Here is a 24,469-nt window from a genome sequence, read left to right as displayed (position 1 = left end):
CAGACCACGCATCCAGTCTGCGACTTGCCAGTTTGTCCAGGAGAAGGCTGTGGGTGCTGAAATCCAGCAGGATTTCAGAAGGATGGCAGGAAAAGCCTTGGTAAGAAACAATGCCTCTTTGACAGTCTGAGGAGGAGGCAGAGGTCTGCAGGAGACTGGCCCTGGCTGTCAGCACTTCCCTAGCTGAGGACTCTGCCACCACACTCTCTCCTGCTCGCTTGGTCTCGTACCAGTGCAGAGGACTTCCCAGCTACTCTGTGTTAATAAATTAGACAAGGCCATGCAGCACGGGACAGACTAGCTCTGTGTCACTGGTGGGATGGGTGCCAGCCACATCCGAACACTTAAGCCATGCCTGGGAGCTGTGGAGTCGTGAAAACACAAGCAAACAGTGTGCCAGACATGAAGGTAACACCTTAACAACATTGAACATCCGCTGGCATGGTGACAGTGAAGGTGTCACCAGGTTGGTCACTGCTAATATGTGGCTGGGTTACCAGAGGGCTCTTTATTCAGATGCAGCTCCAGGCAAACCCTGCCGTGGACACCAAGTGGCTGTGAAACATCTCTTCATGCCCTCGTCATGAGTTTTTGAGCTTCTCCTGTGTGATGGCTGTGAGAGTGGCTGGGATGGCATGGGGACAGATGTGGAGAGGGGATGGTGAAAAGCATCTAGCTCTATAGCTCCCTCCAGCCCAGCAAGCATATGGAGGAAACACAGCTGAGGCAAAGCAAGGTGTAAAAGTGGAGGGAGGAGCAGCAGCAGCTTCAAACCCAACACTGCCCAAGAAAGATGCAATAGGGATAAACCCACAGGCTGTATTGCCTCTGGTCTTGTCTGTCAGGGGGATGCAGATGGGTGTGGAGACATGGGCTCCAGGATGACCTATAACTAGCACCTATTTATTAGCCAGCAGGATAAACAGAGGCAGGGCCTTGAGAGCAGTTTGCCCAAGAGCGGGGAGATGCTGGAGGACCCTGCCCAGACTCTCACAGCTGTGCGTGGCAGAAATGCTCCTTCTTTCCATACTTCAGCTCCAGGGAGCAGCCAGCAGCCACACCGGCTGCTCTGTGCAGGGATGTGCATCCCCAGTGCTCCTGTGCTGCTACCTGTCCCTCCTCCTGCAGCTCAGCTGGGGCGGACGTATAGACCCTCCTTGGCTGCCTGCTCAGCTGTGACACTACACTTCAGTGCTCTGCTCCTGGACCTTCTCATCCTGGCACTGTCCCTCCCCTGGCACACAGCATCTAGCAATGGAGAAAAACAAAGAAAAAAGTGGGAAGATGAGGACATGAAAATGGTGGGTACTGAACTCTCTGGTGGCAAGTTTCCACCAGACTCCCACGGTGAAGGTCTTCTTGCTTATGGCAACAAGTTTGTGGCTGGCCCTGTGGCTGTCAGCCTGCAGCTCTGTTCTATGAGCCAGCTTTTTTGCCAAGGTGAGCCTCCTCTGTGAACATGGGGACCGGTCCACATGTCTGCCCTGCACAACACAGCATCAGTTCAGGAATCCCATAGCCAGCTCTGGGCAAGGATGGTGCTGGCATACAAGTTGAGGTGTTGGAAAAGCAATAGCTGCATTAGCTGGGGCAAATTCAAGCCCCTTTGTTGAGGATACTGGAGCTATTTTTGTTGTTCTGGAGGTGACCTGTTCTTCAGAGCTAACTTGGCACCCCTGTATCACACCTGGAAGCCTCCAAGGGGAACATGGAGATGAAGCCCAAATGCACCAACAAGGTGGTCCTGGTCTTCTCAGCAGCCTCCCCTTTTATGATGTCCTGGGCCCCTCTCCTGGAGAAATCTTCATCCGTGCATTGGGTAAACCTCATCCTTCCCCAGCCCAGCCCAAAGTGGGAAGGTTAGGTTGGCCACTGAGCAAAGACCTTCAAGCAAAGCCGCATGTTTTAGCTGTGCACTCAATGATACAATAGAAAATGCCTCTCAAGTCCCAGTCCTCTGGAGCATTTCCTTAGCTCGCTGGAATTTCCGTTTATTTCTTCCTCTCCCAGGCTCTTACTGAAAACTGGTGTCACCACATGTGTCTCCTCGGCAGGCTCTGGAGACGGGCCAGCTCTTTTGGTCCCCCTCGCAGGTCTCTCACTGATGTGCCAGGCATTTGCAAGCAGCGAGCTCCCGGAGGGTGTCAGCTTTGACTCGCCCCTTGATTAATCACCAAAGGTGACTTTGCCAATCAAGGAAAGATTTACAAGGCAGGCAGGAAGCTCTTGTTTTTACAGGAGTGCCTCAAACACACGCACACAGTAGGAAAAGCAAACATTCCAGGCATACCGAGGGATCCACGGGATAAAAATTCCCCAAACAGCCCAGATTAAGATACTTGGCAGCACATGGAAACCCTAAAACCTGGACTGAAGGATTTAATTGTCTTATTTAGCAGAGAGGCCTGAGCGCTGTGTGGAACAACCTGAGCTGCATGGGAACAGCCACCCCAGGGGGCCGAGCGAGAGGGTCAGCGGTAGTGCCCTCCGTACAAGAAAGGTCAGGGCTGGCTCCCACCCCTCTCCCAGCTCCATATGGTCGCCAGAGCCTTCTGGCAGAGTTAACGTGAGTTTTTCTTTGGAAACACTCAGCCCTGCTCCTTAGCAAGTCGGGCAGGGGTCACTCTGAATCAGTGCAACACCGAATTCGAGCCCGTCAGAGCAGGGAGAACCGCTGTTCTGGCTCTGACCGCCAAGACCCCTGGCCAAAGAGCAGTGGTCACCATGCTGGGTCGATACCCGTTACCTCCCATTCTACCCTAAAGCCCCCTGAAGCAAGTGGAAACACTCCCACCATCTCTGGTCCCAAATGCCTACGCAGGAGATGCAGCATTGCCCCCACAACTGCTTCCCTCCACAGAAATGCTCCTCGAGCCCCATCAGGGTTGAATGAGAATAGAAATGGGCAGGCTAGAGCAGGTCCAGTCCCGCCAGTGGGTTCAGCTGCTTCTACAGAATAACCTGTCTCCTGGGCAGACTGACCAGCTCACTCCCTCGCTGGTCCCCAGCTGTCGCTGTTTGACAAACAGCAGCAATATTTTTCATTTGTGGGTTTTCAAGGGGCCATGAGAAAGGCAGGAGGGAAAGAGTACTTTGGTTTCTTTAAAAAAAATCAGTCCAAGTGACGTGCTTCTCCTTTCTCTGATGCTCTTTTGAACTTCCTTTTTTCAATTTGAATCAATTTTTCAGGGGAGTTCACTCTCTGGCTGTATTTCCCAGAACTTGCTGCTGTTTATCAAGTTATCTGTGCAATGAATTCGCACTTGTGCAGTTAGTCCTGACTATGTGTTGTGGGATAATCTGGACTCTACATCAGGCTCTGAATCTCTAGGTGAAGAAGACAAAGAAGCCCTGCAGGACAAGAAAGCAAGAAGGCCCCGAAATTTTTGTAAGCTGGAAATATTCTCCCCTCTGAAAGGATTGGTTGCCGTATAAAGGCTCCTTCATCATCTTGCTGCAAATCAGCCCACAGAAAGTGGAATTCAACCTCACCTGGTTACATATGGCTTGTCCACTTCTGCTCCAAATCCAGCTGTCAGTGGCTTGTCCTGGCAGGAAGCTCTGGCCCTCACTCAGACAGACAGTTTCTGGAAGAGTGGCGGAGGGGACTGATAAGGAAATAAGTTGTCTGCTGAAAGCGAGAGTTACAGGGAAGCTCATGTTTGACATCATTGAATCACAAGATGGTTTGGGTCAGAAGGGAACTTTAAAGATCACCTCGTTCCAACCCCCTGCCATGGGCAGGGACACCTTCCACCAGACCAGGTTGCTCCAAGCCCCATCCAGCCTGGCCTTGAACTCTGCCAGGGAGGGGGCAGCCACAGCTTCTCTGGGCAACCTGTGCCACTGCCTCACCACTCTCACAGAGAAGAATTTCTTCCTAGTATCTAATCTAAATCTCCGCTCTTTCAGTTTGAAACCATTAGCCCTTGTCCTGCCACTACAGACCCTGGTAAAAAGTCTCTCTCCACCTTTTTATAAGCCCCCTTTATACACTGAAAGGCAGCAAAAAGGTCTCCCTGGAGGCTTTTCTTCTCCAGGCTGAACAACACCAACCTTCTTAGCTTCTCTTCACATGAGAACTGTTCAGCCCTTGGATCATTTTCGTGGCCTCCTCTAGACTCGCTCTAACAGGTCCGTGTCCTTCTTGTGCTGGGGGTGCCAGAGCTGAACGCTGTAATTATCCTAGAATAAAATCCTCATTTACGCACTCGACAAGTCACCTGCTGTGCACTAAGAAGATGCAGATTGCCCTGAGCATTTATCCCAAATTGCAGACCATGCTCAGGCATGAGCAGGACTGCCTGCCCCAAAAGCTTGCCCCAGCTCCCCTCCTGCAGCCCAAGCTTTCACGGAGATCCCTGTGGCTGTGAGGATGCTCCATGGGATCCAGGTGTGGCAGCATGGCTCCAGTTACTGAGAGTTTGCATCTCAGTACCTCATATCATTACTGCAAGCAGTTTCCTCATGGTTCTCCTCTCTTTCCTACCTCTGTTCATCACCAGCCACTGCAGCAGAAGTCCAGGAGACCTTTCAACAGCCAGCTTATGGTTAGGACAGGAATGCATCCTTCAGAAACTGGTTTTGTCCCAGTAAATAGGATAGGCTTTCCTACGTGGCTCCGTGTTTCTTCTATGATTGTACGTGTCAGTGCCTGTGCCATTCCGTCTAGCAGCCATGTTTAACCTTGCTTCCATGTCAGCTTTCCCAGCAGAATCCTCCTAACGCTGGCCGCTGGGCTTTACTGAGCGTGCAGTCCCTTTCCCAGGAATCTGCCAGCATCTTCTCTTTCTACGGCTGTTGCAAGTCCCCCGAGGCATTTCACATCTGCAAAGTTCAGCATCTGCTTTAAAAAAAAAAATAAGCTGGCTGTGTTTAGGAAGTTTAACATGGCATTGCAGGGACATAAGTCATCATCACCACCGTTGTCTTCAGCATCTTGACCACAGACGAATGACACACCTCAGCGTGACGCATGACAGCAGCACCTGGCCCACTAGACACAGCCCCATCTTGTTAGGAAAACATAAATGAAATCACACTGTGCAGCCAAAGAGCCATCCCGAGGGAGATGGCCACCACACACAGCTCAGGCCAGCACCACGCAGGGACCAGAGCATCCGTGAATCCAGCAGCCACTGATGAAATGTGACAAAGAGCGGTAGATGCAGGAAACAAGTGGTCAGGTATAATCGCTCGCTTGCGCTAGAGAGGGTCAGGGATAAAGCCCTGAGAGAGCCATGGTCAGCAGACCTGGTGTCAGGAGGACTGTTGCTGCTGCCGCCCACAACAGATGCTGGGCAGGCTGGAGGTCTCAGCTAAGCACTCTCTCTTCACACCAAGACTTTCAAAGGTCTCGGTTTGCAGCCCTTTTCCAAACACAGTTCAGAGCAGAGCTGTCTCTGGGCTCTCCCAGAGCCCTCCAGCATCAGGCTGCCCAGCCTGGGCATCGCTGCTGCCCTCTCAGGGCCCCGGCTGGGAGTGCATGGGGGTGGGAGGTGGGAAATATTAAGGCAAGTGGGACTTCCCATCCTGACCTCAAAATGGGGTTGGGACATCTGACCAGGGTGCTTCAGGTCTCCTCCGCCCTGCCTGGTCTTCCTTTACTTGCCTTCCCATCCCTTGCCTTCCCCGTCTGCTTCCCTGAGGCAACATTAACCACATGCCCCGAAGGTGGGATGAGGGTGAGAAGGTCCTATGGCCACCACACCAGTGCGTTCGGACTGGGCACTGGGGCTGTCACGCCAATCTCCTCTTCAACGCATGAGCTCTGGGGCCATGGGCAGGAGTCTGGCTCTCTGGGCTCGTCTGGGAGCGTGGCAGCTTGCGGCATGAATCCTGCCCTGCTGCGAGCTGCGTCACACAGGGAGAGGGAAAGTGGAGAGCCGAGAGCAGAAGTGGGCCAGACACCACGCTGTCATGCAGCTGGGGTTCGGTGAGGTGACGTGCCACCTCCAGGCAAGCTCCTGCCATGGCAATGGTGACAGAAGCTGAGGGTCCCCTACCCCGTGCTGAGTCCTTCTTGGTCCACAGAGTTGTGGTGATGGCAGTGTCACTTCCGAGCTGAGTGGCGAACAACACCATGACAGCCCAAGGGAAAGGAGGAATGTCTGGGAGGCGTCAGTGGGCAGGGGAGAAGATGGGTGTGAATTCAGATCTGCCCTTCTCAGCTCAGCCAGGAGCTGAGTTCGTGCTCTGCAATTTCACATCCTGAGCAAGAATGCCCATACCAACGCTTGGGCACGAGATGGAGTCTGCCTCCTGGAGTGCCCATTTTAGGGGTGGAAGCAGGGACAAGGTCCTCGAAGGCAAGTCACCTCTGCTCCCACCGTGTTCACATGTGCATGAGGTTACCCAGCCCAGCACGCAGGTGGAATAAATCCCATCGGCTACGATGCACCATAACACAGGCTTGAAGGGGCTGCTGGACAGAGGTGGACTGAGAGCTATTCCTGTCCTGAGCAGGAACCAGAAAGGGATAAGACACAGCAAAGCCATGAGCTTAACCTTCAGCTGTGTAAACTACAGGGAACAAAAAATGCAACCATGGGACCCAGTAAAGACACCTTAACTACAGGCCCTGCATTGTAACGTGTAACCTTGCTGGACTGGGGCAGTGGGAAAGAGCAAGCAAGAGTATTCAAATGGCCAGTAACAGGATTCTAGATTCACGTGCACCAAATGTCGTAATTTTGAGTCATTAGACATCAATGTGCTGAGCAAGAAGCTAAAAAGCATAGTAGAGAATTAAGTCATAAAGTTAATCACGAGCTGCGTAAACTACAGGGACTGAGAAAAGTAACCGGTGTAAAACTGCCCTGCAAAGGCACCCAGGAGTTACAACATGCAGCCTATTTTGAAATAGTTATGTTTATGTATGTTTTAAAAGCATTTAGCACCATCGACACCGCTGTCCCGGTGAGGAGGAGGAAGCGGGGCTGCCGGAGGGCACGGAGGAGCTCGTCGAAAAGAGCCAGCCCGACTACCGAGCAGGTTATTCCCTCTGAGCCCCGGGACCCCTCCCGGCACATGGCCGGGAAGCGCCGCCTTACGAAGCCCCCTCACAGCGCGACAGGGCTAGGGGCGGCCCCAGCAGCTGGCCGGACTCCCCGGAGCCAGCTCGGCGTGGCAGCTCGTCCGCCAGCACCGGCCCGGGCGGGCAGCGGGGCCACGGGCCTGGGCGCCCGGGGCGGCGGTTGGGCGCGCCCCGCCGCGGCTGTCGTCACAATGGCGGAGCGCGGGCCCCGCTCGCCTACCCTTCAGGTGCGCCTCAGCCATGGCCCAGGCGGCCGCTGTGGAGAGAGCGGGCAAGAAGGGCCGGTGCCCTCGGCAGGGCCGGGCTGGGTAAGCCCAGGCTCGGCATCTCCCCGGCCGCGGTGGGCAGGGGAAGCGGCAGGCGGCGGGCAGGGTCTCGCCAGCCTCTATCCCCGCGGCGCGGGACGGCGTCCCAGGGCTGTGCGGGGCCGGAGGGGCCTCTCCCCGCCAGCAGCTCCCCACGACCAGGCGGGGCCCGGACGACTGGCACGAACTCCCACCACCGCCCGGCTCGGGACTTTTTAAAGGGGAAGGTCCCTCAAGAGGGGCCGGGGCGGGCCCGGCGAGGAGGACGCGGGCAGGGCAGGCCGTTACCGCCCCCCTCCGGCCATGGAAGAGTGGCAGTGCGCGTGCTCACCCGCCTTGCTCCCCCGCCCCTCCGCTCCTTAGGGGCGGGGGGACGGTCTTCAGACCGACAGCGGCGGGAGCCAACGGAAGGGCGGTCCCGCGCGCGTGTGGGCGGGGAGCCGCGGCGCGGCGCGGGAGGGGTGCACTTCCGCCGCGGGCGGCCGGGGCCCATGTACCGATGGCTGCTAGGGGCCCTCGGCGCCCTCTTCGCCGCCGCTCGCCGCCCCGCGCCGCCCCCGGCCCCGCCGCCGCGCAAGAGGCCACCCCCCAGGTCAGCGAGCCGCCCCGCCGCCTCACGGCCGCCCCAGGGCCTCGCCCCACTGTCAGCCCCCGCGGCCTCCCGGATTGGGGCCTGCGGGACCCTCAGGGCCCGCTGGCCGGGAGCGGGAGCCCGCCCGGCGCCTCGTCCGGCTCGCCTCGGCCTCAGGTGTTTGAGCCGAGGGCGGGAGCGGCGTCAGTCGCTCCGTTGCCTTGTGGGCTCGCCGCAGTGCGGGGTCTGGCCCTGGGGCTCCTCTCGCTCCGGCTGCCCGCCCCTGGGCTGGGCTCGGCTCCTCTGCCCGCCCAGACCCCCACCCCTCCAGGGCGGTAGGGCCTGTGCTGGGCTCCTAGGGTATCCGTACCATCCACCGCCCTTGCCCACCCTGTCAGGAGAGTGGGAGAAGCAGAGCAGGCTGCACCGCTTCTTCTGGCCCGGCTGGGGGAGTTTTTGAAAAGAAGCGGGTCTGAGCGTGTACTGGGTGTGTGCGGAGTTACAGAGTTTTTTTAAGAGCTTTTATTTTTTTTTTTTCCCTGTAGTTGCTAAGGAGACAAGTAAAATGCTGGGCAGAAATAGGTGCTGTCTCCTCTAGAGCGTGGAGGAGGACTGGAAAGCATCTTCACATAAGAGTAGTCTCCAATTGCTTTGCTTTTCTGGCCCATTTTTTCAGCATGTTTTAAACATTACCAGCACCGTGTGCACTTACCTGTCGTTCCCAGGCCCTTGGCAAAACCCCAGTTGCAATGACACAGTTTAACCTTCTCATGGGTTATGTATTCCCACGGGAGACGGAGGGAGATTGGTTTTTCCCTTACCTTTTGCCCATCTGTGTTCCCTGGCCACGCCTGCTTCAGAACATCAAAGATTCCCCAATTTATTCCAAATGACCAAGACACAATTAATATTTTCTTGCGATCAAACTAATTCTAAACCTCCAAGTGGTTGGTAAAGTACTAAAGGACAAAGCTGCACTCTCCCTAGAGCAGAGTGCTCTGCTGAAGCTGGAGAAAGTGGTGCTTCTGTCCCAAAGCAGCTCTTGTAACCACAGTCAGATATTGAAACTGTGCTGGTCTCGGAGCGTAGCCAGGAGAATGTTGGGTTGTGCCTTGGCCTTGCAGAAGAGCAATGCTGGAAAGTTTTCACTGAGGAGCAGCTCAGAACGGGTTGGCTTATGCTCAGGGTGGCACAGGAGGGCACCAATATTTTGCCTCCTTCAGTTTTACCTTCTGAAATATCAAGCACGCTGAGTAAGAATGCATTTGTATAGGAATAGATCCGCCTTCAACAGCCACCGCGCAATGTTTTCTGCCTGACTTGGATAGCATGGGAATAGCTATTTTCTCTGTGGTATGAAAGGTGCAGTTCAGGATATCAGCTACTTTTTGTGCTGCTGATACAGATGGAAGAGAGTCCGGAAGCAATGATAGCAGCAGGGTTTGGGGGCATAACAGCTTAGAAGTGATTATTTTGTGGGAGGCCAACTGATATAATACCTAGGCTTAGGCTTCATAAGAAAGGGTGCAGCTAAGAATTATCTCAAGGACTAGTTCACGAGTGCTGATTTAGCAGTCAGCTATTGCCGTGGGTGTAGGCGTGAGTTGCTTTCCACCTTTTGTTTCCTGTCCTATTGGACTTTTCTTTGCAACTCAGTCCAGTGACTGATGCACTGAGATGGCTCAGTAATCTGGTATGCTTCCTTCCTGGAAGAAAGAGGAGCACTTTACTTACAAACTTGAGCAATTTCTTGGTGGTACAAATATGAAACATGAGGAAGCATTGACAGAAGGAGAAAAAGAGGCCTCATGTGCTTTAGTGGGATAATGAGCTCTCTGTGAGGGGTCCTTGGCCTGGGAGTGGTGGGGGTGTTGGTGAGAGCCACTGGTGTGTATCCCTGAGGGGATCCTGGGGCGCTCGGAGGGGCGGCCTTTGGGACGGGGGAACTAACTTGGGGAGTTCAGACCCCATGAAGGGGGCCAGCCTGTGAGAAGCTGCCCTGAGGCTGTGAAACACTGCTCTCTGTGTTCTTTCCTCAGTGCTGGGCTGCCCGTGGAAGATCCTGATAAGGCGCGATCAAAAAAGCCTAAAGCAGGTATTGCACAGGACAGAGGTAATTCATATGGCTCATTTTTCGTAGGTTTCATGGACCTTGGAAGCCTCTCTGGCTTCTGTACTTCAGTGTTGTTAGTGAAACTGTAGCTTTTCGAGCCGTTCTTTCTGTGTGGCTGTCGATGTAGCCAGTGGCTCGAGGTTATATCACGGGGCTGAGCCCTGTAGGTGATGTTACCTGGGTTGACTGTGGCAGGGCACACTGCTTTTCCTGCCAGCAGGAGATAGCCCAGGTCTCCCTGGCGGGGAGCCTGTGAGTGTCAGCAGAAAAGAGTATTTCAAACCAAAGCTGTGTGCTCCCTCCTGTCTGTATTCACCATGGCCCTCTGTCAGTTCGAAATACCCGTCTGGCTGATGGCTTTCTTTGGTGCAAATAGAACTCCTAATCCCCTCTCAAGTCATGTTCTTCTATGGCCTCTCTTTGGTTTTTAGATTATACCACCCCTGAGCGTGAAGTTCAGGAAGTTTCTGCTGTGCTGAAGTGGCCGGCCAAGGCAGCCAGTGAACACCAGGAGGCTTCAGCCAGCCATGCTGCTCCCGTCGCAGAACAGGTTAGCAAGGATTTTGCAAGTAGGTGGAGTCTGTGCTAGATGAAAGAGGACGCGGCTCTCCCGAATGCATCCTGAAGTTGGGCCTGTGCAGCAGCAGGTGGTTCTTCTCCATGGGGCGCAGGCAGCTCTCGTGTGTGGATTTGCCTCGCTCGAGTCGGCGTGCTCTACTCCAGCACTCGCCGGTGAAAAAGGAGCAAAACGTTTGTTGTCTGCCAGATACTTTGTGGTTGTGCAAGTTGATAGTTTCAGTGTGTTTGTAAACCATTAGTCTTTTTCTCAAGCTTGTAGTTGAGGAGTCCAAATACCTTAGCAGAAAACCGGCATATTTCCTCTGGATGAAGCTCTTTCTGCTGGGTTTATTATTGACCTGCCCAGGAGAGGATTCCCATAGGACTTTGGCTGTGTAAATACGAGTCACAAACTACTTGACTTCCTAGTTCGGTTCAAAGGTGTGGTGTTATTTTTCTTAGTGCCCCATAGGAGGAGTAAGAAACTGCCACGCTCTAATTATTTGTTCCTGAGGGAGTCAGAAGCTCTTATTTGTACAAAATCTATATTTCAAGGGCTAAACTATGATGCTTTGGAATATATAGGACCTGACTGAGGAGAACTCAGTGATAAACTCGTATTTTAATCACTGCACGTATGAGAGCCTGTATTAAAAAATCAAAGTGTGCTTGTCTGAGATCCTGGTGCAATCGGAACGGGCAAATCATGGTCCCCAAGTCATAATAGAGGTGACTGAATTTCAGGACGTGTATGTTGGCTTGGGTTCACATTCAGGTTGGGCTCATGTTGGTACTTTCTCTGTTTTTATTTAAGACTCAGTCCACTTCTTCTGACCCTTCATCTAAACGACCGGCAGGTTCTGCACTAGAAGTAGAAATGCTACAGATTGGTAAGGCTGACATCAAGTTATTCACATGTTTCTTTCTCACCCTCCCTTGTGCACTACTAGCTCTACCCCTAGGCTCATAGAGGAATTATTCCGGGTGCACTATCTAGGAAGCATCGAGGAATACCTGAGTGTGGCCCCTGTTTTTTTCCTGCATCCTGTCATTGCTTCTGGATTGGGGCCAGGCGTTTATCTTGTCACCTCAGTACAAGGGCTGCCTTGGATGCAGTCCTTCAGTTCTGCTATGTCCACTGTTAGCTTGCCAAAGGAAGTTGTTTTAAACGCCAATTTTAGGTAGTAGATCCTGATAACCCTTTTCAGTTTTGGTTTGGGCTGGCAATACCTTGTGTGCACAACATTCTGTAGCTGCCAGTATGAAAATCTGAAAATGTCCTCAAGTACCACAACACAAATAGTATTATGATGTAAGAGAGGAAATGAACATAACTTATCTTTGGTGAAGTTCTTTGCTGTAAACTGACAAAACTCTTCAGTTGCTTTTAATAGTGACTGAAGGCTTGTGCTCTTCTCCCACAGACCCACTGCCTTGTGGAACCAATGCTTGCTTGACTAAGGAAACACTGTCCCTTTCTCATAAGACAATCCCATGTCTGAGGTAAAAATCCTTTCGTTTTCTTTGACGACTTCTCTGGACCGTTTACTGTCTTTCACTTTCATTCTTGAACTTCCTCTGTGCTGCCTAACATTTGTATTTGTGTCCACACAGCAGTATTTTCCCAGTATATATTCTGGAACTCCTCCAGGCTGCTCTACTAAGGGAGGTCTCCAGGTGTTGGTTTTTTTTCCTCCAGCAAACTTTCAACTTTTTCTTTACATCCAGATGCTTCATAGACACAGGAGATTAAATACAGCTTAAAGGTCTGTGGTAGGAGGCATTGTTGACCTTGAGAAGAGGCTGAGACCAGAATGCTTGTGAAAACATCCTAAATAGTTAATCTGACAGGAAAAGAGCAGTTGTTATTTAAAAAAAAACCCAAAAGCAAAGACCCCACCAACCTTCTCTCAGAAAACCTCCACAAGGTTTGGCACACAGTAGTTTCCTGATTTGATGAAAGGACCAGCCTTTATGTTGCATTTGTCTTGAATTATTATTCAGGGGATGCTGAGGCACTGTTTGTACCCTTACCTCAGGGTCAGGAATAGCTGGAAGAAGGAGGCAATGGGTCCTGATGCGGTTGGATGCCGCTATTTGCCTTCCAGTCTCAAAATTGGATTGGTAGTCTTGTGCGTACGGCAGCTTGGAGGTACCGTGGTGACAAAGTCCAGTTGGAGGCCAGTCACTAGTGGTGAACCCCAGGGATCCGTACTGGGGTCAGCTCTGTTTAATGTCTTCAGTAACGACCTGGACAAGGGGACAGAGCACACCCTCGGCCAGTTCACTGGCACAGGTTGCCTAGAGAAGTTGTGGAGTCTCAACCTTGGAGGTGTTCGAAAACCCAACGGGACACACGGTCCTGGGCAACCTGCTGTGGGCAACCCTGCTTGAGCAGGGCTTTGGGTCAGGTGATCTCTGGAGGGCTCTGCCAGAAAGCAGCAGCTGCACTTTGGTGCCAGCGCAGGAGCTTCTAGAAGAGCTAAGGGCTGGGCAGTGTGAATAACAGAGCTGCATGGTTCTTTAGCCTTCTGTATTGGCTCAGGGCTTGGACTGCCGTGGTGTCACATGTGCCTCCGAGGGCAGTTGTGACATGTGGATCAAACAACAGTGTACGTTAAAGGCAGTTGCTCTGGTTTTCACTTTTACACCTCTGTACTTTCCCATTAGCCAGTTGAAGACAGCAGGGCTCCCTCTGAAGGTCATAGACATCTTGTATCTGTCTCCAGCATCATTGGTGTATGTGCTTTACAGAAGAGTTGGTGGTGGAGCTGGAATCAGGAGATGCATATTTGAATGTTCCTTTGATACTGTTTTCTTTTGCTGTTGGTGTTTTTAGCGCGAGCAGGAAACACCACATCAAACCTGTTCCGGACAACATCTTGACACTGAGGCCGCCCATTAAGGAGCGCCCTGGGCCGGAATCGACACCTTCTGAGGTCAGCAAAATGGGGAGGCTCTTCTGTGCTGCGGAAGAGGTGAGCTGGGTGAGCCAGGTGTCTTCTGAAATGAAACACCTCAACAGTTACAGCAAAGCTGTACGTCCACGCTGAAGAGGCAGTTTGTAGCAGCACAGTGGGTGCAGTTAATGTAGTTGTACGAATGCCTCTGGAAAACCGGCGTGTTGCATTTTATTTGCCTTTGACATTTATCAAGCCTTGGAGCAGAGCAGTACCATGTTGCCAAAAGGCTGAATTTTAAAGCATTTTCATGGAAATGTTGTACTGGGGAAGGACCCTCTAGCTGGTTTCACTTGGCAGTGGAGCTGAACTGCCTTGTCACTGAGTGTGTATTTGTTGCAGAGTTGTTTCACTATTTTGCCCTTAACTAGCCCAATGGTGATCTTTACACAGCAACTGTGAAAGGATGAGGTAGGCAAAACCCCACTCAGTTGCTGACAGTCCTTCCTTACAGGACTTTCTGAGAGGTCTTTCCCTCTCCTTTCCTTCCAGTATCTGCAGCAACTCTTGAAAATTCCTGATAAACCCAGCTTACGTGGGAGAAGAACTTCCCGCGAGGTCATGGGGAAGCAGGCCATGTCAAGGTGTGGAGTGTGATTAAGAAACCCTGGGGACCCGTAGCATCCAGTCATGATGTATATGGCCAGGAGTGCATATTAGCCTGGGTGGCTGTGCCAGAGGTGCAGTCCAGAGCTGAAGGGAAGAGGCCCCCATTTGAGGGAACAGCTGCAGAAGGTGTGTGGAGGTTTTTTTGGTGGGACACAAGTTCCTAGCACAGGGCTAACGCAAAATGGAGCTGTGGGAGTTCCTGCTAAATTAAACTTGAACAATGTGCCAGGATTTTGGGAACAGCCAATGCCTCCCATGCTCTATCCAGATTCCAAACATGGGCTTCGTATGCAGTGGTTCTAATCTGTTTGGTTTTTCCTTCCATTCTGTAGGATGTTCAGCGAGAAGAAAAGGAGAAATACCAGCAGCTCCTGCAACTTGTAAAGGAAAAGTATCCTGGCAGCCGCCCGATTCTACAGCCAACAAGCTTCCGCAAGTAATTACAGGAAAAAGAACCATTCAGTTTTTTGGGGGTAGCTTTGTAGGTGTTGTACATGGAAGTGGAGGGGAATTAATCTTTCCTGCCCTCGGGATTCTGGACAGTGTCCCAGGGCAGGTGTTGCGGCAAAGTAATTTTCAAGAGACCCCTTCAGCTCCCTGCAGTGAAACATGAATATTCTCTGAATGTAAATTCTGTCTTGTCCAGTAAAATGAAGTGGCCTCCTCAGTTTAATCTAGAGAGTTGTGGGATGTGCATGGATTCTCTTTTATTTTTAAAGACAAGCCAAAAAAGCTACTGATTTGCTGGTGAGAAGGTAAAGGAATCCCATTTCAGGGTTGATTTGTCTCTTTTGAAATTCTGAAGAAACAGAAGATGTGACTCCTACATAATATGCCCGAGGTGGAAGTAGCCGAGCTTCTGAAGGTGAACTGCTCCTCAGGGAAATGCCCTTTGCATTTTGTCCCGAAAGCAGCGCAGGAGACAGGCTGTTCCTATTAAGGGATTGAACAGTCTCGTTTTACTCTACATATTTCTATTGTTCTGACTATGGCTTCCACCTCTAGTGTAGACAGTTGTGTACGAATAAACTGTGTCCTTTCTAGAGAATTGGTATGCACTGATGACAAATACCAGACATATAAAACTTATGATTCTTCTCTGGTGTTTTTTGCTGCATCCAAGTGTTCAAGCCTCCTCCCAGGAACCGGTGATGCCTGTGAGTCACCTGGAAATACAAAAATACGGCGGAGATGTCTATCCATGTGCAACACTAAGAACCAGTGAGTGTCCCCATAATACATTTCTGTTCCACTCTGTAGGTAGACTTGGAATCAAAAGAGGGCGTTTCCTTCTGTCTCGAAGGTATAGCCTATGCTAGAAAGATTTGTTCAGTGCCAGTCTGTACTTTATCTGTGTCTATAAGGAAATCTAAATCAGCCAGCGTGTTTAGGCTGGTATAGCTTATGTCAGCTCTTAGAAAGAAATGAGCTGTCTCTGGACAGAAGGGGAGAAGAAAAAGAGGGGGAACCCCCCTGCAAAGCATAGATTGTTGTTGTCTAAAATGGCTTTGTGAGGTTTTTGTGGGAGTGAAAAAGTTTGTTTAAACTTGTACTTGAAAGACGTTACTCCAGTTGACTTCTGATTTTCCTCGTCGTGCTTTTCTGTGCAGATATCAGACATACAGACGTTTGCAGCCCCCGGTGGGCACAGAGGAGTGACACGACCAGGTAGAGTCTCTTTTTACCATGGACCTTGTTTCTTTTGGCCCTGCATGCATGTCTTTCTCACCCTCCAGTAGCGTCCAGAAGAAGACAAATCACAGTGACTGTCCCAGTGCTGTGGCAGAGGAGTAGCTGGCTTGTGGCTTTGGGATTGCTCGCAAGCCAGTTGCATCTCAACCACAACTCCCATGCTGGGGGCTTGCTGTGTGCCAAACTAGATTGTGCTGGTGTGGTGGTTTCTGGGCCCTTTGCTGGGGGCAGGAAGCCAGAGGTGGCCGTATCAGGCTGTCCTGGGATTTGCAGAATGCAGTTTTGCTTGTGAGTGCCTTTCTGCCAAAGCACTAATGAGCTGACATTTCACTTCTTTCCCTTTGAAACCAGGATCCTAAGCATAAAGATTTGGGAGCTCGTAATGCCTGGTGGGACTGAGGCAGGTTTTGTGACTGACGGATTTAGTGACTGTCTGAGGTGGCTGGACTGTGAGCTCAGATGGCTTGGGGTTGTGAGGGCAGCGGGCTTTTGGCTGCAGTAAGTGCAGCTGCAGGGAGAGATTTGTTGTGGCAGTCTGATGCACGTGTCTTTCTGTAGTGACCTGCCCTTAAATGAGAGAGGAGAATGCATAGGTGGGAGCAAAGAGAGAGTCAGCTGTGACAGTCCTGGTTTCTAGCTTGTTCTGTCCCTGTCCTCGTCCCTGCTTTAAACACTAGCGCTAGATTTAGCTGTGCAGCACTGTCCCTGTGCTTAAATTGACAGAGGAAGTGCTGGTTGCTTCCCTGTTTCCCAAATAATGACACTGATAAACAAAAGGAGTCTCTCGCCCATGGGGGTGGCCAACAGTTTGCAAAGCTCCCAGCTCTTCCTTCTATCCCGGTCTTCCTGCTACGGAAGAACGGTGCTGGAAGCTGAGACGATGTTGTCACCTGCTCTTGTGTGCGACTGAGGCTGTCAAGAGAATCGGCCTTCAAGAAGCATTTCTGCTCCAGAAGGTGAATTCTGGAGAATGATGTGAGGCAGCACCAATACACAGCTCACCTCTCTTTCTCTCCTCACAGGTACAACAGCCCAGCGGCCAGCTCCCCCCTACATGGAAGAGCAGTGAAACAAGCTGTTGCAGGGGTAAGCTTGTGCTAGTCATCATTTCATTTTTTAGGAACATACAGGTGTTTGTGATCAGAAATCATTGCACACTTCACTGATGTGTGTTATTGAGTAAGTAATGCATGTATCCCGGCTGTTTTTCCCTGGGAAAGCAGGAGCATTCTCTGATGAGTAGCGCTGTACAAGGGTTTCCCACTGCCATTCGTTTTGTTTCTGGACACTGCACTGTCCTGTTTTTATTCTTCCCCTTTAAGCAAGACTTTCTGCAGTGTCCCCTAGCAAACAACTCTGTGCTTATGTGCTAGCTTCATGTCCTTTTCTCTAATAGGGAGCTGAAACATCAGCAGAGGGCTTCCACGAGTTCCCCCAGGCACCTCTTGTCCTCCACACGCATGAAGAGAAGCCGCCGAGAACCTCAGAGAAGCCCGAACGCCTTTCTCCACTGACAGAGGTACCAGAGCTGACGCTGTCGCTGACCTGGCAAACACTGTCAGGGCCAGTTGCTCTGTCGCTTGGGCTTGATGTACAGGCCTTGTTTCTGTTGAAAGCTGCCCACAGGTCAGTGTGCTCCGGGCTCTGTTTCCCCAGCCCTTCCCCATTTAATTGTTCACTCCAGGCCATGGAGAGAGAGGTCGCTGCGGCGTTTGGCCCAGGGGAGCCAGACGAAATCCTGAGCAGCGCCTTTAAACTCAACATCACGCGTGAGGACATCTGCACCCTGAGGCACCTGCGTTGGCTGAACGATGAGGTAAAATGAGCCGCAGCACAGTGAGATTCTGATTGAGTGTTTCTTTAAAAATGCCCCTTCACTGTGTGCAGAAGTCTTTCCAGAGTTATGTGGTGACCTCCACCGCAGAGCCTAGAAAGGGCTGTGCAGTTCTTGTTTGAGGTACTCAAGGGCCTGGTGTTTCTGGAAGTTCCTCTGCTTCTCGTGTGATGCAGCTTCCAGGAGTTAGTCTGGGTTATTGGAGGGGGTGCAGATGTTTATCAAGCTGCAGAAGTAACCAAGTGCAAATTTCTCAGCAGAAAAGCTCAGAGCTGGGGCTGAAATTCTTTCTGCTATGTACTCAAGGGTGGCCAGCAACGACCTGTTGCTCTGTTTTTCTTTTGCTGAGCCAGTGTCTGATTTTACATCTCAAGTTTACTCTTTGTGCTACAGGTGATCAACTTCTACCTGATGCTTCTCAGTGAAAGAAGCAAGAAGACAGGATACCCAGCCATCCATGTGTTCAGCACGTTTTTCTACACAAAATTAGTTTCTGGGGGTTACCAGATAGTGCGCAGGTGGACTAGAAGTATAGACCTCTTTAAGCAAGACATCGTCCTGGTCCCCGTTCATCTCAGAGCGCACTGGGCCCTCGTGGTGAGTCAAACTGGCTTTTTACTTACAATTGGATAGAGAGAAAAACCGAGCCAGAAAAGCCATTGAGGTTTTGTTGTGCGTGCAGCACAAGGTTGTGCTTTGTCTAACAGTCACCTTTTAACACCAGGCCATAGATATGCGGAAGAAAACCATCAGGTACTTCGACTCATTTGGACAGAACGGGGGTGAGATCTGTGCTACTTTGTTGTAAGTAACTACTCACTCGGTGCTTTGATGTGGTGAATTATGAGAAGGTTTTGGGGGTTTGTCCCAGTGATATGGTTGCAAGTTTTCACCTTTCTTGTAGCTACGGAACACAAATCTTTGATTTGCTTCTGCCAGTGGTGGCTACTTATCTGGTCTCACATCATCCCCTTCACCCAGGGTCTTGGATGCCAGATACCTTCCCACTCAGAAGATTACAGTGAGCCAAGAGCTTTCGAACTCCCCCTTCGCTAAGAGCTTTGACATGGCAGCTCAGCACTGTTGGTGCCCTAGGGTGTGCACACACTTGCCGGCCATCAGCTCCGCAGGCACTTTTACTCTTTCTTGCTTAGCTCCTGTGCCCTCCTCTTGTGCTGAGACCTTTCCCCCCCCAATTTGTCACATTCTTCCTCCCTACTGCAGCGAGCTATGGAACATGCTCCTTCTCCCTTTGTCTCCAGCTCTTCTGTTCTGCAAGAACAGGGCAAGCACAGGAGAGCAGCCCCACAGGGACAAGGCAAGAGTTGTTTTAGCCCAGTGCTCTCCTGAGAGTTAACAGCAGCTGCCTGGGAGAGGGTATGAGAGCAGCTCTGCAGAGAATCCTTGTTTCCTCAAGGGTATTCTTCCAGCAACTGGTGGCCTGGGCACTTCCTCAGCCAGAGCCATCAGCCCAGAAGCTTTTGTGTTAAAGCACACGCTGGAATTAGGGCGTTGTGGTTCCTTGCATGGTTTTTCTGTTCCTCCTCTGATAGCAAGTGGTGTGGGGTTGTTTGACCTCTACAGAGCAACAAGCTCATGCTTTTGTGGAAGTCCCTGTTGGAATTAGTGGTCTCATTCCTGACCATTAGCTCACAGCCTCTCACAGGGTTTGTGAATTTAAGATTTGGATTATTCCTCGAAATGCTTTCAGTCAGCTGCTGTGAGGATCCGCTGACATTTTACTGGCCTGCCACTCATCTTCCTCTGATCCTTCAGCAGCTCCTTTTGCGTTGGCCTAAATGATGGAGCTGAAGAGGGATTTTGTTTTGTTTGGAACAGCCAATACCTGCAAGAAGAACACCGGGAGAAGAGAAGACTGGACCTGCCGCCTTCTGAATGGACTCTGCACAGCATGGAGCCGCATGTACGTGAGCGCTGCTTGGGTTTGAGCTGTGAACTGGAACTCTTTGTCACAAAGTCTTCATGCTTTCTAAGAAGTCCAGGCCTTTAGAGAACGGCCATAAGCATCCTGTGTTCTTGCAGTACCAGCTTAGGCTGCAGGTGGACCAGGAAGCCCTGCTGGGATGAAATCTTTAAGCAGCGCCTCTCCCTGCTGGCCGAATGCTTTCTTTTCCTTAATTAGTCTGCCACATGGAGGTAAAGCTGGCTCTGCCCCTGTTTCACAAGTCAAATTGAAATATCCGTTTAGCTGTTGCCAGAGAGCGTGGGCTTCTGGTTTGGAGCATGACTTCATTAATGGGGTGTATTCCTTGTGTTCGGGAGGGGCAAAGGGGCTGTGCCAGCAGGTTCACGCGTGTCCTGTGAGCGTATTGTTGGTGTGGGCAACGTGTGCTGCTTCCAAATTGCTTTGCTTTGGAGACACAGGGAAATTCTCCATCTTTGCATTCATTAGGAAATCCCCCAGCAGTTTAATGGCAGCGACTGCGGTGTGTTTGTGTGCCAGTACGCGAATCACATCTCGCGAGACCAGCCGCTCACATTCACCCAGGTGAGTGAAGGTTCTGAATAGCTCCAGGCTTTTTTGCACTGCGCCAAGTGTCGGGGAAGTCACACAGCAGTTGTTAATGGTGTCTGGGGCAGGGCCTGAGGTTTTGTACCTCTGTCTGGGTTTGGTGACTGGTTGCTGGGCTTGGAACTTCCCAGTGGCCTCCTCAGCAGGGCAGAGCTGTATTGTCCATCCTTACATCTGGGGTCTGCCTCCCAGCTGAACCAGTGAGATCCCTCTGGGGCTGTAGCCAGCAGGTCTGTGATATTGGGGCCTCTTGGAGAACTGGGTTTCCCCTTTTGCCCAGGTTAGACACAGGCTTTTTGCCAGTGCGGTGCCGTTTTAGTAAAGTGTGTGTGAGCTGCTATGTAGTTGAGTGACTCTGGTTGTGTTGGGATGGTCATGTCACCCTGTTGGGAGCCACGTGGGTGAACCCCATGTTGGACCCAAACAGCGAGCGTTGACAGTTCTTCAAAGGAGCTTCACGTTAGAGAGTTAATGGGGGGGGTTATGCGTGTTTTGGGCCTCTTTCTGCTGTGACTTCCTATTCCAGGGATTTTTCTTTTCTTTTCAGAGTCATATGCCTTATTTCCGGAGGAAGATGGTATGGGAAATTCTACATCAACAGCTTCTCTGAGTTTTGTTTTGGGGGGATGGGGGGTGGGGTCTGGGGAATACCTCATGTGAAAAGAGTATTTATTTATTTTTGTTAAAATAAATATATTAACTTATATAAAGAGCCTTACGGTAATGAACATCTAGCTGGTAATTAAACAGAGAGGGTTTTTTAACAGCAAAAAAGGTTGACCCATCAGTGTGTTTTTTAGCTCACTGACAATCTACGAGGAAGAAGCCTCTAGTCAGGAGGACTGTCAGAGCACAAAAGCCTCAAAGACATTGTCACAACATCCCGAAGGGGCAATCAGGATATCGTTCAGCAGCGGGATGAGCAAGTGCAATCCTGGTCGTACCAAAGCAGGAGATTCCTCTTTGGGGTAACTCCCTGAAGACGATCAAAGCCTGTGTGCGCAGCTTGGGGAACACAGGCTGTCCCATACCGGGATCTGTTTCGGGCTCCTAGGGGCGTCTCCGCGCAGTATTGCGGTGTACTGCTGTGAACGTGGGATGAAACGTGCTCGCACCGATGTGCCGGGCTACGGCCGTGTGTCCTGCCAGGGTCAGTGGTGTTGCTGGAAGGTGTCACTGCCTCATGGCCCTGCTGCTGCAGGCACTGCCTCCACACATCTGCCAAAGGAAGAGCTCGTGTCAGTCCTCGCTCCGTTATGCTTAGACCCAGCCAGATCAGTTGAAACGAAACGTGGTGGTTTCCCCTTGCTTTTGTCTTTTCTCCTTTCGGTTCTACTCCAAGGCTGGAGCAGGATTTCAAGTCTTTCCTTGACCATCGCAGAGGAAAATTGCCCCACGGCTGGTTTGGAAGCCGCATGTTCGCATGCTTGTATAAATAACCGTGTCTGCTTGTTCCTGTCATGGCGTCGGTACCACCAGGTAAGGTGATTCATGGCTGGTGACTGCCTGGTATCTCCTCTGCTCAGCTCTGGGGGAAAGATGGTGATTTTGGGGCCATCCCCTCTGTCGCTGTGGGTACAGTCAGCCTTCATGGTGCTGCTCCTTGCCTGAAGATCTGTTTTCCTGGCACACCTGGTACACTGGTTTGTCATTGGTGTTGCTGGTCAGCAGCTGCATCAGGCTTTGCTTTCAAACTGATTAGCTTAATCCATCACAAAACCAGAGGCAATCCTCCAAAGAGAGAAGCATTACAAAGGCGATCTATCTGGCATGTTTTGTCCTTATGTGAGATACTCGATTGTCCCTGGATCCCCAAGCGCTCAGAAGCTTGTAGCTATTCATTAACCCTGGGACCCAGGAGCTGAAGGCTTTAAGGCTCCTTTCCCTTTAGCTTCAGTCCTCACTCTTTGGGGCATGCAGTTTTGAGGCTGACCCTGCAGTCTGCTGGTTACAAAAGCAGAATTTTTATTTTGGGGAAAAGAACCCAACAACAAACCAACCCCTACAGAGGGGCTAGCGGCATAAGGCTGCCCTCCCGGTCCTCCTTGTGCTCACCCCTTCAGCACTGGGGGCTTGGCTAGGGAAGCAGCAGGGTGATGCTGCTGTGAACAGCCAGTGCCTTCCCTGCCCTCCACACCAACCCAAAAGCACTTTTGTGGGTTAAACCCTGTTAGGGGCCACTGCACTGGTTGGTGGTTGCTGGTCACTTTGAAGTGCCCACATGTCTGTGGCTGCTGAAAGCCCCCCTGTATGAGATGGCAGGGAAATTGTACCAGTCACTATCCCCTCTGGCTGGAAGGCCAACTCAGGGGCTCTGGCCCTTCAGATGGGGTTTGGGTCCTTATGCCCCTACAACCTGATGGGTGGGAGGGAAGGAGCACAGGTCCAGGGCCGATGGCAGGGGTTCCCTCATTGTGGCATCTGTCAGCACCCCACGCAATGCCCAGATGCAGCCCTACCCCTGCCACAGTTTCATGCAAGGGACACCTACCCCCATTCTGGTCCTTTCCCCATTGGGTGTTGCCCTTCCACCCACCCCAGAGGTGACTGCCTCCCTGCTGCTGGCCAAGCTCCGCTGCCTAGCTAGAGAAGCAGCCCTGGGGGTCAATAAAAGCACCCAAGCTTTCCATAGCATAATTAACACATCATTAATAACTGCAGCAGTGCCACAGCATCGTTTTGGCTCTGCCAGCTAACTGTGGAGAGGACTGGCCTCTGGTTTAGTGTGACGAGAGGCAGCTTCACAATGGCAACATCTCTCCAAGTGACTGAGTAAAGCTCTACACCCAGCAATGTCTGCAACCACCACCCTTCCCCTCCCCCAAAAAATACCCTCCCCATCCACCCCTTCACCCCCCAGCAGTGAGCTCTGGCTGCCCAGTGCTGGAGACAGGGACACGGGGTGGCCGTAGGGGAGCCCACCCTGCCCCAAGCTCAGCTTGGCCATGATCAAAGAAAGAAAGCAACAGAGAGCAACCTCAGGCTCTTGTTAGTTGGATATATTTCTCTTTTTTTTTTTTCTTCTCATTGTCGTTGGGTTTTCACAGAACACGTTGCAGTAGAGGAAAAGGCAGCAGTGCAGCCCATGGGTCCGGCGCTGGCACCGGCCCCTCACCGGCACACTCAGTGACAGCACGCTGCTCCCCTCCCTCCTCGTGCCTGTTGGGTTTCACCGCTTTTGTTCATTTTTTTTTCTTCCTACCTTTTTTATGGTTTGTTTATTTTTCTTTTTAAACATTTCTCAAGCTTTCTCCAAAGGAACAGCCACTGGCTCTCAGCTAGCAGAAGGAGACTATAGAAGAGCTCTGGGAGACATGGGATGGTTTCCTTCTCCCACGTCGCAGCTGACTTGGTCAAGATCATTTTCCAACTCGTTTTTTATTAAAAAAATAAAAAAATGCTCCAACTATCAGTTTTACAAGGCATACAAAATCTCTAAAAGGGAAAGACAAGCGCAAGGTGCTGAGGTACGAAAACCTGAGGTAGATTTTGTGTGTGTGTCGTGGGGGGGGGGGGTCGGTGGTTCTTTTTTAAACATTAGAAAGATTGTGTTGGTGGTTTTTCCAACCTGGTGTAAATCTGTTTTTTTCCCCCCTCCTCTCTCTGCAATGGGAAGTGTTCCCCAAAGATCCCTGCCCAACACGGGCAGGGCTGGTGCTGCCCATCATTCTCCGGGGATGTTAGCACCAAGCCTGGCTACGTTGGGCACCGATGGCGAGAGAGGGAACAGACCGACACTCAGAAAGGGGGCACAGAACAGATGCAAACCCCAGTTTGGGACTTGGTGAAGCAAACAGGAAAGGGCGTGTGAAAGAGAGATTCCTTGTTCAGGAGACGGTATCCCTTCTGTTGGCTCATACAGGCACTGCTCTTCTCAAAGCCCTTAAAAAGTGATCTCTTAACACAACTTTTTTCTTTTTTTCCCCTGCTGGCAATCCTACATCTCTGCTCTACTGTCCATTAGAGAACCAATGGTCTAGCTCCTTTCCTTAAAACTCTAGAAAAGCCTGCTTTTGCTAAAAACAAACATCGCCCTCCCCTGACCCCTTTGAAATTAAAAAAGAGTTTAAAAAAAATTCTTACAGAACTTAAAAATTGGCATTAGTTTTGTTATTGATATATTAATTCTAAAATCGATGAGTGCCACGCTGTGTGCCGCAGCCCCCCCAAGCCGGGCAAGCTCCTCTGGCCGTGCCTGGATGAAATGGGTGGCTCTTATGAAATTCAAAATAAAAAAATCTCGCTCTCTGCCTCTGTT

The 24,469-nt window shown here is 51.3% G+C and overlaps 1 protein-coding gene across 1 annotated transcript; it reads left to right on the top strand.

The window, feature by feature from the left end:
• Window positions 1–7,832: 7,832 nt before the first annotated feature.
• SENP2 (SUMO specific peptidase 2) lies at window positions 7,833–20,821 on the top strand. Its single transcript, XM_086468552.1, has 17 exons — window positions 7,833–8,149; window positions 9,952–10,007; window positions 10,457–10,575; window positions 11,398–11,473; window positions 12,008–12,086; window positions 13,432–13,561; window positions 14,485–14,588; window positions 15,276–15,373; window positions 15,763–15,820; window positions 16,867–16,930; window positions 17,241–17,363; window positions 17,529–17,660; window positions 18,072–18,275; window positions 18,403–18,482; window positions 19,518–19,602; window positions 20,092–20,187; window positions 20,759–20,821. The coding sequence occupies exons 1-17, from the start codon at window positions 7,833–7,835 to the stop codon at window positions 20,819–20,821; spliced, it is 1,884 nt and encodes a 627-aa protein (XP_086324678.1).
• Window positions 20,822–24,469: the final 3,648 nt, after the last annotated feature.

The sequence above is a fragment of the Leptosomus discolor genome, chromosome 7 (assembly GCF_034619465.1).
Source record: "Leptosomus discolor isolate bLepDis1 chromosome 7, bLepDis1.hap2, whole genome shotgun sequence".
NCBI lineage: Eukaryota > Metazoa > Chordata > Aves > Leptosomiformes > Leptosomidae > Leptosomus > Leptosomus discolor.
The sequence above is the reverse complement of the archived record's forward strand: the minus strand, read 5'-3'. Positions and strand labels throughout refer to the sequence as shown.